Here is a 12,518-nt window from a genome sequence, read left to right as displayed (position 1 = left end):
CTTCTTTATTTTATTCTTTTTTTTTTTAAAGATTTTACTTACTTATTCATGAGAGACAAGAGAGAGAGAGAGGCAGAGACACAAGCAGAAGGAGAAGCAGGCTCCATGTAGAAAGCCCGACACAGGACTCCATCCCAGGACTCCAGGATCACTCCTGGAGCCAAAGGCAGACGCTCAACCGCTGAGCCACCCAGGTGTCCCTACTTCTTTATTTTCAACTAGTCTGTGACCTTCTTGAAGATTAAGGACATTTATTTATTCCTGTTTATGGGGCCTACCACGTTGCCTAGAACCCAGTTAATAAATTCTTGGTAAACAAATGGATCAATATATACATTACCTTTTAACTACTTCAAGACTATTTCTGAAAATTCATTTAAATATATAAAGTAGGGCAGCCCCAGTAGCTTAGCGGTTTCACACCACCTTCAGCCTAGGGTGTGATCCTGGAGACCCGGGATCGAGTCCCATGTCGGGCGCCCTGCATGGAGCCTGCTTCTCCCTCTGCCTGTGTCTCTGCCTCTCTCTCTCTCTCTCTCTCTGTGTCTAATAAACAAGTAAAATCTTAAAATATATATATATATATATGTATATATATATGTTTTATTCCTGAAACTTAGGAAATTCCTGAAAATTCAGGACTTAGAAAGGTGTTGGCAAACTTCTATAAAGGGCCAGATAGTAAATGTTCTATGCTTTGTGGACCATATGGTCTCTTGTCATAACTACTCAATTCTGGTGTTGCTGTGAAAAAGCAGCCATTAGGCAATATACAAATAAATGACCATGGTAGGTTCCAACAAAAACTTACAAAAACTGGCAGTGGGCCAAATTTGGCTCGTGTACCACAGTTTGGGAATCCCTGGCCTAAATGGTTCATCACATCGCAATAATCTTAACAAGATCAAAATCTTCTAGTGCAGTTTCTGAAATTGTAGGCATGGTATTAGAAATAATCATTCCTTAAGAATGAACTGTTCAACGTAATAGCCACCAGCCATATATGGCTATTGAGCACTGAAATGTGGCTAGTCTGAATTAAGATGTGTTTTGAGTGTAAAATGTACACTTGGCTCTTAAAAATTTTGCATGAAATAAGGAATGTATCTTATTAATAATTATTTATATTGGTGACATTGAGGTAATATATTTGATATATTGGGTTAAGTAAAACATTATCGGGATGCCTGGGTGGCTCAGCAGTTAAACATCTGCCTTCGGCTCAGGGTGTGATCCTGGGGCTCTGGGCTTGAGTCCTGCATCGGGCTCCTTGCATGGAGCCTGCTTCTCCCTCTGCCTATGTCTCTGCCTCTCTCTGTGTCTCTCATGAATAAATAAATAACATCTTAAAGTAAAACAGTATTAAAATTGATTTTAGGGATCCCTGGGTGGCGCAGCGGTTTAGCGCCTGCCTTTGGCCCAGGGCGCGATCCTGGAGACCCGGGATCGAATCCCACGTCGGGCTCCCGGTGCATGGAGCCTGCTTCTCCCTCTGCCTGTGTCTCTGCCTCTCTCTCTCTGTGTGTGTGTGTGTGTGACTATCATAAATAAATAAAAAAAAATTTAAAAAAAAAAATAAATAAATAAAAATAAAATTGATTTTACCTGTTTTTTACTTTTTAAAATGTGATTCCTAAAGCATACAAAATTACTTATGTGTCTTGCATTACATTTATATTGGACAAAAATGCTCTAAGACAGAATAGTTACAAAATAGAGTATGCCTAAACAGATTCTCTTTTCAAGATTGCAAATGAGGTGCTTTATCCAATTATCAAAGTGTCTCTATCCAAAACTGCTGAATATCCTGGTTTCTATCAATGATGTGATTATCTTTTACATAAGAATTGAGGATCAAGGAGTTCGCTGGGTGCCTGATCCTGGAGACCTGAGATCCAGTCCCGCATCGGGCTCCTGGTATGGAGCCTGCTTCTCCCTCTGTCTGTGTCTCTGCCTCTCTGTGTGTGTCTTTCATGAATAAATAAATAAAATCTTAAAAAAAAAAAAAAAGAATTGAGGATCAAAATCCTTTAATTCTTATTTTTTATGAAAGAGAAAGGGAGAGGGGCTAAGAGAGAGAGGGAGAGAGAGAATTCCAAGCAGATCTACTTCCATTGTGAAGCCCGATGTGGGGCTCTAACTCACAACCCTGAGATCATGACCTGAGCTGAAATCAAGAGTCGGAAGCCTAACCAACTGACCCACCCAGGTGCCCCTCCTTCCACAAGTAACGTATGTCCACCAATTTATTTTATCTCACTTGTTTCTCATTTTCCCTATGGTATTCTTTGTCATTTTCTCACTTGAATTAAGTCTCTTGTAAGGACTTCCCGCCCCTATCCATCCACGACCTGATCCATGATTCTATACAAAACTACTGGATTAATGTTTCTAAACATTGTGACTCTCTCCTGCTATATGAAAATTTTAAAAATTCAGTGGTTCCCATCACATACCCAATAATATCCAAACTACTTGTTCTACCTCTTGAGGCCTTCTAAAAGCCTCATTTTCAGCTCTTATTTTGAACCGTTATCTCCCCCAACAAACACTCAAGTCAAACATAGGATTGCAGATAAGACATTAAATTCTAATTTTAGATAAACAATCATTTTTAACAATTTTTTATTTATTTATTTTGACAGAGAGAGAGAGAGAGCACAAGCAGGAGGAGCAGCAGAGGGAGAGTGAGAAGTAGGCTCCCTGCTCAGCAGGGAACCCAAAGTGGGGATCTATCCCAGGACGCTGGGATCACAACCTGAGCTAAAGGCAGACACCTAAACAACTGAGCCAGCCAGGCACCCCAACAATAATTTTATATATATAATTTTAGGATATTGCATGAGATAAACCTTGTACTAAAAATTGTGAAATTGAAATTTCACTGGGCACCCTGAATTTTTTTAATTGAATGTTATATTAGTTTCAGGTGTACAACATAGTGACTTGACAACTCCATATGTTATACTACGCTCACCACAAGTCTAGCTACCATCTGTCACAATACAAAGCTATTATAATACCATTAACTATATTCCCTACACTGCACTTTTCAACCCAGTGACATAGCCATTTGGTAACTGGAAGCCTGTACGTCCCACTCTCTTTCACCTGTATTTTTATCTGCTAAATCTGGCAACCCTAACAGACAAGTCTATTTTCTATCTCCCAAATACTATATGTAGATTACTAGCCATGCACCTTTACTCACAGATTTTAAGTGAGATAATGCAAGCAATGAGCGTAGAACAACGCCTAGTACAATACAGTAATACCCCTGCATTTGTGGGTCCAACTCAATTCCCACTAGCCTTCTCTAGCCCATTCCAGCCCACAACATAATACTTCTTTGCACTGTCTAGTATTTGATAGACCCCTTGATTACTGACCTTGAACATTTCATGTGTTTACCTTAACCTAGTCTTTTATTTCTACCTCATATAGAAATTACTGACAAAATAGGATTTAAATAAGGCATTTGCATTTTAACAAAATCATCGACTTTTACTCTTAAGCCCTTGCTTAAACACCTAAGTACATGATTAAAGCACTCTAGCTGACCTTAAACTCCGTGTTCTTGCTGACGTGAGGATATAGTGTTCTTTAAGTAAACCTCACTTATAAAAAGTGAGCTCTAATAGGATCTAAAAAGCAAGAAATTCACTTATTAAACAATACCTGAAATGTCTGTAGTTATGAATTTATCAGAAACAAAATATAAAGTGTATACTCCGAATTTTCTAAAACTTTTTTCTCTAAGCATGCAAATAATCAGCATTGTAAAAACTTTAACTTTTCCTATTTTTTCATGATGATCCATAAAATTCACAATCAAGTGGTCACATGTGATTTTTACAGAAAAAAACTAATTCTTAAACAGAGTCTAATACCATGCTCTCCATTATACAGAAGGCTCAAATTATACAGGGACTCAAAATCATGTGATGATCATATAAGAAAATTACAGGATATTATTCAAACTGACCTTTTTGTAAGCAATACACACAAAATATTAAGTATATGGTTAACCACTAGTTCACCTTGTATAGTAGACTACTCAAGTCCAAAGTCTGGCTCTGCTACTTATTAATAATGTATACCTCTCTAGGCCTCAGTTTTCTCAATTATAAAATGGGGGCCTTTTCTCCCAAGTTTTTGTGAAGATGAAGAGAATTAATATGCATGAAATGCTTAGAACAATACCTGGCACATGGTAAACAAATTATGCTCTTATTATTCTCATAATGTTTCCCAGTCTGATATCTCTAGGTGTAGCTCCAACCTAGGATTTATTCACAAAACTGACTTAGAAACAGGTATAGAGAAAGCACTTGGTATGCCAAATTAGAATAAACGTCAAAGATCTAAATCTCTGCTTCTGTAACTCCCTTAAATTTGTTGTGTTTTGGTTTGGTTTTTTTCTTTTCTCATAATGCTATGACCTTCTTAGGCCAGCCTATTTGGCTATAATGGGAAACAGTTTTTGTGGTCATGAATATTCAGTTTCACACAGATTTTTCTATGAATTACAAGTGCTTTTATTTTTTTAAAGCCCATCAGTAAATGTCCTCCATAAAACTTACTTCCATAACTCTTGTCAAATTACTCTTTAGTTTCTTTTAGGATATTTACAGATTCTCACATTCTACCATGTAAGTAAGTATAGAACAACTCTCCATGCAAGAAATAATTCATGCGTGAATTTCCTAGTTTATATTGCTTTATATTCCTAACACTACAAGAAACCAAATATCATGCAACATGTTAGTTTCCAAGTCAACAAAACACTTCCTCTTACAAAATTTCATAATATAAAATGCTAGACTCAGGACTTGATTACAGTAATACTAACTGAATAAAAGTCAGTTCAATGAGGTTAGCTGAACCTATTCCAAACTAATCTAGGTTATCTGGAGGAAAAGGCACTTGTACAGAGAAACACATTTAACTTATATCCAAAAATCAGTAAAACTACCATAAAGATAAGGGAAATAATTTTAATGAAATGATTCACAAGATCTTAAAGAATGTTAACATTCAACCTGAAAAACTACTGACTTCACACATTTAAACATATTTAGGGGGGGAAAAAATCCGTTAAACTACTCAATAACAAGTCTCAAGGATCACTAAATGTTCAAATGTGGTAAATTGTATGAGCCACTGTTACCTAAAGTTTTGATAAAACATTTATTAACCATGGTCTTTACTTTGGTTTGTTGGATTTCCTATATATTTTGGTAATATTTTAGCAACTGTGCCTTAGACTTGGGGTCAGCAAATGTTTCTCATAAAGGGCCAGATAGTAAATATTTTAGGTTTTCCAGGCTAAATACTGTGTCACATAATCACATTTGTATTTTCATAGTCTTTAAAAACGTAAGCACCATTCTTAGCTCATTCCTTATAAGAACAAGTCATAGCCAGATTTGCCCTAGGCCACCTGCCCCACCCCTGCTTTACACTAAATATATATATATATATATATATATATATATATATATATATATATATATATATATAGTTGTTGTTCCTATGTCACTTCCACTGATATTTTTCAAGTATTTGCTCAAATGTCACTTTCTCAGTAAGTCCTCTGAAGATATTCCTACCTGTCCATATATATATATAACATAGTATGTAATATAGTACATCACCTAACATATCTTTATTCATCATCTGATCTTTGTCGTTCTCTTCCCCCCTCATCCCCACCAGCATAAATTCCATGAAGGCAGACCTTTTTTTCTTCACTGATGGATCACCTATACCTAGAATAGTGCAAGGTGTATTTTTAGGCTCTCAATAAATAAATCTATTCTTGCAGTTATAAAACAAACACTATGGAAGAGCTATATATCCAAATGAAATAATGTAACAAGTGGTAAAGTATTTAAGGACAAGGCTGACAAATACTTTCCTTTTAAAATTGTTTCAAGTAGTCATAAAACATTTTAAAGAGAAAAAAAATGTTCAAAATTAAAGCATTTTCTTACTGTCCCACAAAGTGGTTTTTCTTACAGACTAATTCCCAGGAAGGTTATTATTACTTTAGCTTATTTAATAACAAATTTCAATTGCCATTCCTAAACCTCTCTACAGACTTGTTCCACCTCTGTGATCTCACTTGTATGTATTCCTTGTCTATGAAACTCACTAATCTAGTTTGGCAACTTTAAAAGTTTAGCAAATCAGGGAAAAGTTACTTTACCTCTTCTGCAGCTCCATGTCCCACCATTACTTTTTATAAATTTCCTAATATTGTGATCTTTCCTACTTTGTCTACCATTCAGTATAAACAAGAAGCTATATTCTATCAAATGTTCTGCTCCAAATACTTTCTGCTCAGTGATTAGTCAGACTTAAAAGTTTTTTAACTGCTATGTATGTTTTACAATTTTTACCTATAAGAGACAGTATTTACCTTACCACACCCTGACATATACTGAGAATATAACTGGGAATTTAGGAAGGTACTGAGGACATAACTGGGAATTTAGGAAGCTCCACCATCATTCAAATTATAACTACTGTATTTATAAACATATGAAAAACATAAAAACCCACTAAAGAGTAAAATATCTTCTCCTATCACTGATAAATTGGTACTTGATTGCCATTAGCAAATCACGGTACTAAATATATATATGAACATCAATGTGGGGGTTAAATCCTATTAGAGAACACACTAAGACATTCTAAAATCAAGTTGCAAAAATTGCTGATTCAAGGGGGAATGCTTATAAAAAAAGGGAACATGTTTTTAAAAACCCTTTTATCCAACAAAGTATTCTTCAACTATTTTGTTTTCTAAGTGGCTACAATTCTGTCATTCTTATGAGACAAGCAACTGGCTTTTAGAAGACAAACTTTAAAATTGCCAAGTCAATTGTCAAGGGTTAAGACAACTCTGTGGGCCAATTCTTTAGAGACAAAATTCTATTCCTAAAAACAGTAAGGTTTGTGATTTTGGAAAAATGGTACGATAGAAACTATTTAGAACCTTAGTTTTTAAAAATTATTTTCAACTGCTTTTGTGTCCTAAGTTATCATAAAATCAGATTAAGCTTGGTGGAACTAAATCAGTACAAAGACTTCTTATACACCCAGGACTGTAAGAACCAAATTCTTTTTTGTTCTTATAAAAGCTTGGTGACTCCCAAATCGAGTCACTTTATACCATACATCCCTGGAGAATAACGGCCCAACACACATGTCCCACTTAATCTAGTCCAAACGAGTAACATAACGTGAGAAACTGCACTGTGTAATTCCTTTATTTTCTGCATATTAGTGCTTTACCAACACTACAACCATAAAGAACACAATTCCAAGTACTGTACTTTTTTAGTTTGGGGAGATCACAAGTCTACAGACTCATTTACTTATATTAGACAAGATTAACCTCATTCAAAACTTACTGCAGTTTATAAATTCACATAAACACAGAAATTGATGCAATTAAACAAAAACTTCAGGATCTTATTTTTTAAATTCCTAGATTATAACTTTTTCTGCAGGCTACAATTACCTGCCCCATGACCACCAATGGTTATGGTTCAATTTAACTACATCAATTACCAACCTTGTATATCCTTAAAGAAAATGTAAATGAATATTACAAATTCTTACCAAAAGTTTAGGGTTTTCCAAATTTCAAATATTTGCTCCCCCCACCCCCCTTCAGTTAGACATTTCAAATAAACTAAAAATAACCACATCTCACCTGCAACATTCAATAGCAATCACTTGATGTATAAAATTTTAACTATGCTCCCAGTTATTTTAAAACACAAAAAAATGGCTGCCTATCAATCTGTCACAAGTTAGAAATACTACATTTAGGAATTAAGATGAGGGTTTCAAGTTTCCTCCAGTTTAGGCATTTATACCTTTGTGCTTGTCTTGTCTAAAGATGTTACTATAGCATTGATATTTGTATAACCCATGTTTATATACCTTAAAATGCAATCATTTAAAACACTAAGAATTAGATTTATGGTGGAGCTTTGGGAAATTTAAAAGCAACTAAAATGTTCTCGGATGGGTCTGTCAGCTTCATTTCTAGAAATACTTCTAAAGCAAAACTGAGAACTCTATACCTTAGTTGCATTTTGTATTAAAAAATCCCTCTGCACCATCAGGAGCCTACAACATAGCACCTTTTCTCATCTGCTTTAAGTAAAATGTGTCAGAGTTTTACTTTCAATAGTTAACTTTTTATACCTTATGCTTCTCATACATCTTTGGTAAAAGCTCCATTATACAATATGGCCAAAGCACGAAGGACCAATACTGTCCAACTATGTACCATGATATCCCGCTCCATTTTAGTTTTCAGACACCCTCCTGAACAAAACCCACTCCACCTTTTCCTGTATACTGCCTTTGCAGTCTACATTTCTTAAATTCCCTACGTTTAATTCCTTGAGGATCTCTAAAATTAATCCTTAAGGCTATATGAGAACCAGATGCTGCTCACAATTCTGTATCAAGCATTAACATTTGGTTCAAGGTATCATCATAGTGGTCTCGATAAGCTAGTTACGGGTCCTAACAAGCTAAGCAAGTAATCTTGCTAGGATCTGGATATCACCAGTGAGCACACTGCTTACCCTTGAAGAAAAATAAGTTTACATTCATTGTCATCTGTAGGTTCTTTCTTCATCCTACTTCCCCTTTGTCATTTCTCAAGTCTACACATCATTCATTCATCACATTTCCTTCCTTAAAGGAGATAGTGTATTAATGAACCAACAGGAGATCTATTTGTATGAGTTAATCCTACAATCAAACAGAATTAAATACCTTTTTTATAAAACATCTTTTCCAGTGTTCTAATTAATGGAGATGTGGATCACTCAATTATAAAAAAACTTCTATCTTCAGCTTAATCAGTTGCTCTAATGTGAAAACAGGAATGTGTATTCTTTCAACTAGGTAGAAAATGTGTATAATTTGAATTGTTAAACGCTTTTATTAATGAACAAAGTAAACATTCTAGTAATTTTTAAACTATTGGTCTTAGACATTTGAAATGTGGTAAAAGTATATATTCCAGTTTTGCCCCAAAGTCACTGAAAATATCTACAGATATCTCATCTGTGTGTGGCCTACACCATTATTGCTCCATTTTCTGGAAAGAGTCTACTTTTAAAGTTAAAAAAGAGGGAAACACAGCAAAGTTGCTAACTTTTGCAGTGAAAAAAAATCTGTTGACGGGTTACACTTTCATCTTTTTATGCAGTGTAAGTTAGCTATGTAATAAGGAACTTGCGTTTTAGCCCTACTCATGCATGATGTATGTTTCAGAACTTAATAGCTGACATTTCAAAGAACTTCTTACATTACCTGTTTAACATACTGATGTGCAACTGGAACATATTACAATGATATTACTCATTATTTGCCACTGTAGGCTAAGTTTACTATACTGGTCTTAGATATAAAAGGTCACATTTGAAATTACTAAGTTAAAGGTAAAACTCATAAGGGAGGAGTAAAGGCCTTAAATATAAAAGACAAACGGCAGTTTGATTAAGCAATAATTTTCAGTTTACTAGATGAAACAGACTTGCAACATAGTCTGCATGAATGCAAAATAAGCCATCTACAGCAAGTGATAAGGAAACTGGGCAAAAAGGAAAAAAGCATACATTGCAAAAAAGATTCTCTCGAAATAAAAAAATCAAACCATTATTATAAAGGACTTTACCAAAAACTGCTATATTTCCCCCATCCCATTTGCTGGAAGTCAGTAAGAGCATCTAGCACTTTGTGGTCATGTCAAATGTCAGATCGGAGCATCCTAATGCAAAGCAAAAAAAAAAGGGGGGGGGGAGAAAGAGAAACAAAAAAGGAAACCCCTAAACCCCCCCCCTCCCCAACCGTAGAACAGTAACTCCAGAGTTCAAATTCAAAAGAAGAGAAAGTGGCAATTGAAAGAGGTGATGGTGGCGATAATCCTATGAATGGGTTTCTGATTTCTCTCCTTCCGGGGGATAGGTGGAGAATGCTCATTAGGATTTGTAGTTAGAGGTTAACCATGTGAGCCCCTCATAGAGTCCATCCCCTGAGGTGGCACAGGAGGGCTGCACATACCAGTTCCTGTCCCGAATCCGGGTCAGGCCCAGTTTCTCCTGGATCTCGTGGGGTTTCATGGCATCAGGCAGGTCCTGTTTGTTGGCGAAGATGAGGATTATGGCGTCCCTCATCTCCCGGTCATTGATAATGCGGTGCAGCTCCTGGCGGGCCTCGTCGATGCGGTCGCGGTCGGCGCAGTCCACTACGAAGATCAGACCCTGGGTCCCGGTGTAGTAATGCCGCCAGAGCGGCCGGATCTTGTCCTGGCCGCCCACATCCCATACGTTGAACTTGACGTTTTTGTAAGTCACGGTCTCCACGTTGAAACCCACTGTGGGAATGGTGGTCACCGACTGGCCCAGCTTCAACTTGTACAGGATTGTTGTCTTGCCGGCCGCGTCCAGGCCCAACATGAGGATCCGCATTTCCTTGTTCCCGAAGATCTTGGATAGCACCTTCCCCATCGCGTCGGAGGAGCCGGGGCCGGGGGCATTCAGGTGTCCCGGGTCCCCTCAGCCAACTACGCCGCAGCCGCCGCGAAACCGAAACGAAGCCTCCCGGCCGCGAGGGCGCCCGTGCGGCCTGCGTGGGAGTTGCCTCCTCGGGGCAGAGGCCCAGGCTCGCCACTCACTCGGGCATCACCGACCGCACAACTTGATTCCTCCAGCCGCCGCCGCCGCCGGGGCCCTGAGTCTGCGCCGGGAGAGCCGCCGCCCTGCTGAGGCGCGGCCCGGCCCGGAACTGCCCTTCCCCCCGCAAGCGCCGCGCTAGCGCCGCCGCGGTTCCCGCTCCTCCGCCTTCTCTTCACTCGGCCGCGGGAGGTCGAAGCCCTCCGGCCCACCCGCCGGTCCACGAGCACCGGGCTCACCACCGACCCAGGCCACCCGAGAGTCAGCGCGGCTGCGGCGCCTCGTCAGGTCATTGATCCTCGCCGGAATCCGGTGCGCCGCCTGCAGAGACACAGAGAGGAAGAAGGGAGTTACTGCCGGCAGGCCAGGAGGGAGCGGAGGCCCAGGTGACTCGTCCTTCCAGCTCAGTTCGCGAGGTTACCTCAAGCCGCCGCCCTGAGCGCGGGCTCCCTCTGGCCTCCACCGCCTCCTCCCAGCTCTGCCGCTGCCGCCGCCGCCGCCGCCGGAAAAGGCGCCGAAGAAACCGCCTCACTTCCCCTCCCGATCACGCAGGCGCAGCAAGGCCGACCGTTCGGTGAGAGCGAGCTCTGTAAGGAGCGCGGCCCGCGCGCCCAGCGTCATGGGCGCCACGCGCGAGGGGGCGGGGCTACGGCGGCCTGGAGGCCTCGCGGCTGCGGTCAGGCCCCAGACCCGCGAAACTCGGACTCTGACCCGTGCCCGCCTGGCGCTGTACGCGGACTTTCTGCGTCCCTGTGGCGCGCTCTCGCCTCCCCCAGCCCTCTCGAACCGGAGCAGCAAATCCACTGGGGAGCTCCCGAGGGCGGGGCCCGCGGCCAGCCCTCTCCCGCGGTGAAAGCCTCCCCCAGGCTGCTTCCGGACGTCGGTGCCCGCCAGGTGCTCAGCGAGTTCCCTTGGGCCCGCCCCAGCCTCCGCGCGTCCTCAGTCACCCGGGAAAGCCCTATATGCTGTTTGTACCTCTCCCAGCCCCTCCTTGGCCTCCCTCATCCCGCGTGTTCTGTGCATTTCCTGAAAGACACGTGGGAGGCCCGAGTTTGGTGTGGAGTCGGCCAAGCAGTGCGGCGCTTCTACCAGGCTTGGGTTTGCCAGGAAACCCCGCTTTTCGGTGTTCGAGCCCTGTCTTTACACATCTCTTCGGGACCAGACCCTGTTACTCAAAAATGACAGTGTTAACCAGAGTTCCAGTCCCTTGCTGCGTTTTCAACTTTTTAAGGTGATAACTTTTCATACTTAAGTTAGTGTGTTGAGCAGTAACTTAACCACCTAGCTTTTCTTTAAGAATCCTAGACGAGGGGATCCCTGGGCGGCCCAGCGCTTTAGCGCCTGCCTTCAGCCCAGGGCGTGACCCTGGAGACCCGGGATCGAGTCCCGCATTGCGCTCCCTGCGTGGAGCCTGCTTCTCCCTCTGCCTGGGTCTCTGCCTCTCTCTCTCTCTCTCTCTCTCTCTCTCGAACGAACGAATAAATAAAATATTTTTTAAAAAATCCCAGACAATAATAATCTTAGCATAGGGTTTAGAGTCAGAAAGCCTGACTACTTTTGTGACCTGGATCTAAGGCATTTAACCTTGCTAAGTTTGTTATCTCATGTGTAAACCGAGTGTAGTGCCGACCTTGCTCTGTGTACTCCGTTTCAGAGTAAATAACAAAATGTTTGTGGAAGACTTTCGGAAACTTTTTTGTAGCAAATAGTTAGAGATCAAGTTAGACTTAAAGTAAGGCGAAGCCTAAAATAAAGGAACCAAGGGGAGGAAAAACAGGAAATAGGGTTTGTTATTTTTTAAGGAAG

At 40.4% G+C, this 12,518-nt stretch overlaps 1 protein-coding gene across 1 annotated transcript; it reads right to left on the bottom strand.

The window, feature by feature from the left end:
- Nucleotides 1-7,259: 7,259 nt before the first annotated feature.
- On the bottom strand, nucleotides 7,260-11,564 carry ARF6 (ARF GTPase 6). The gene is made up of 2 exons (XM_077909223.1): nucleotides 11,134-11,564; nucleotides 7,260-11,033 (listed from the first exon to the last, which is right to left on the bottom strand). Exon 2 carries the CDS (start codon nucleotides 10,545-10,547, stop codon nucleotides 10,020-10,022), a length of 528 nt encoding a protein of 175 aa, XP_077765349.1. The 5' UTR covers nucleotides 10,548-11,033; nucleotides 11,134-11,564; the 3' UTR covers nucleotides 7,260-10,019.
- Nucleotides 11,565-12,518: the final 954 nt, after the last annotated feature.

The sequence above is a fragment of the Canis aureus genome, chromosome 9 (genome assembly GCF_053574225.1).
Source record: "Canis aureus isolate CA01 chromosome 9, VMU_Caureus_v.1.0, whole genome shotgun sequence".
In the NCBI taxonomy this organism is placed as follows: domain Eukaryota; kingdom Metazoa; phylum Chordata; class Mammalia; order Carnivora; family Canidae; genus Canis; species Canis aureus.
Note: the sequence above shows the minus strand (reverse complement) of the source record. Positions and strands in the feature narration are given on the sequence as shown.

Bases quoted from the DNA above. Each gene is read 5' to 3' on its own strand.
- ARF6 (XM_077909223.1), bottom strand. From the start codon at position 10,547: ATGGGGAAGGTGCTATCCAAGATCTTCGGGAACAAGGAAATGCGGATC.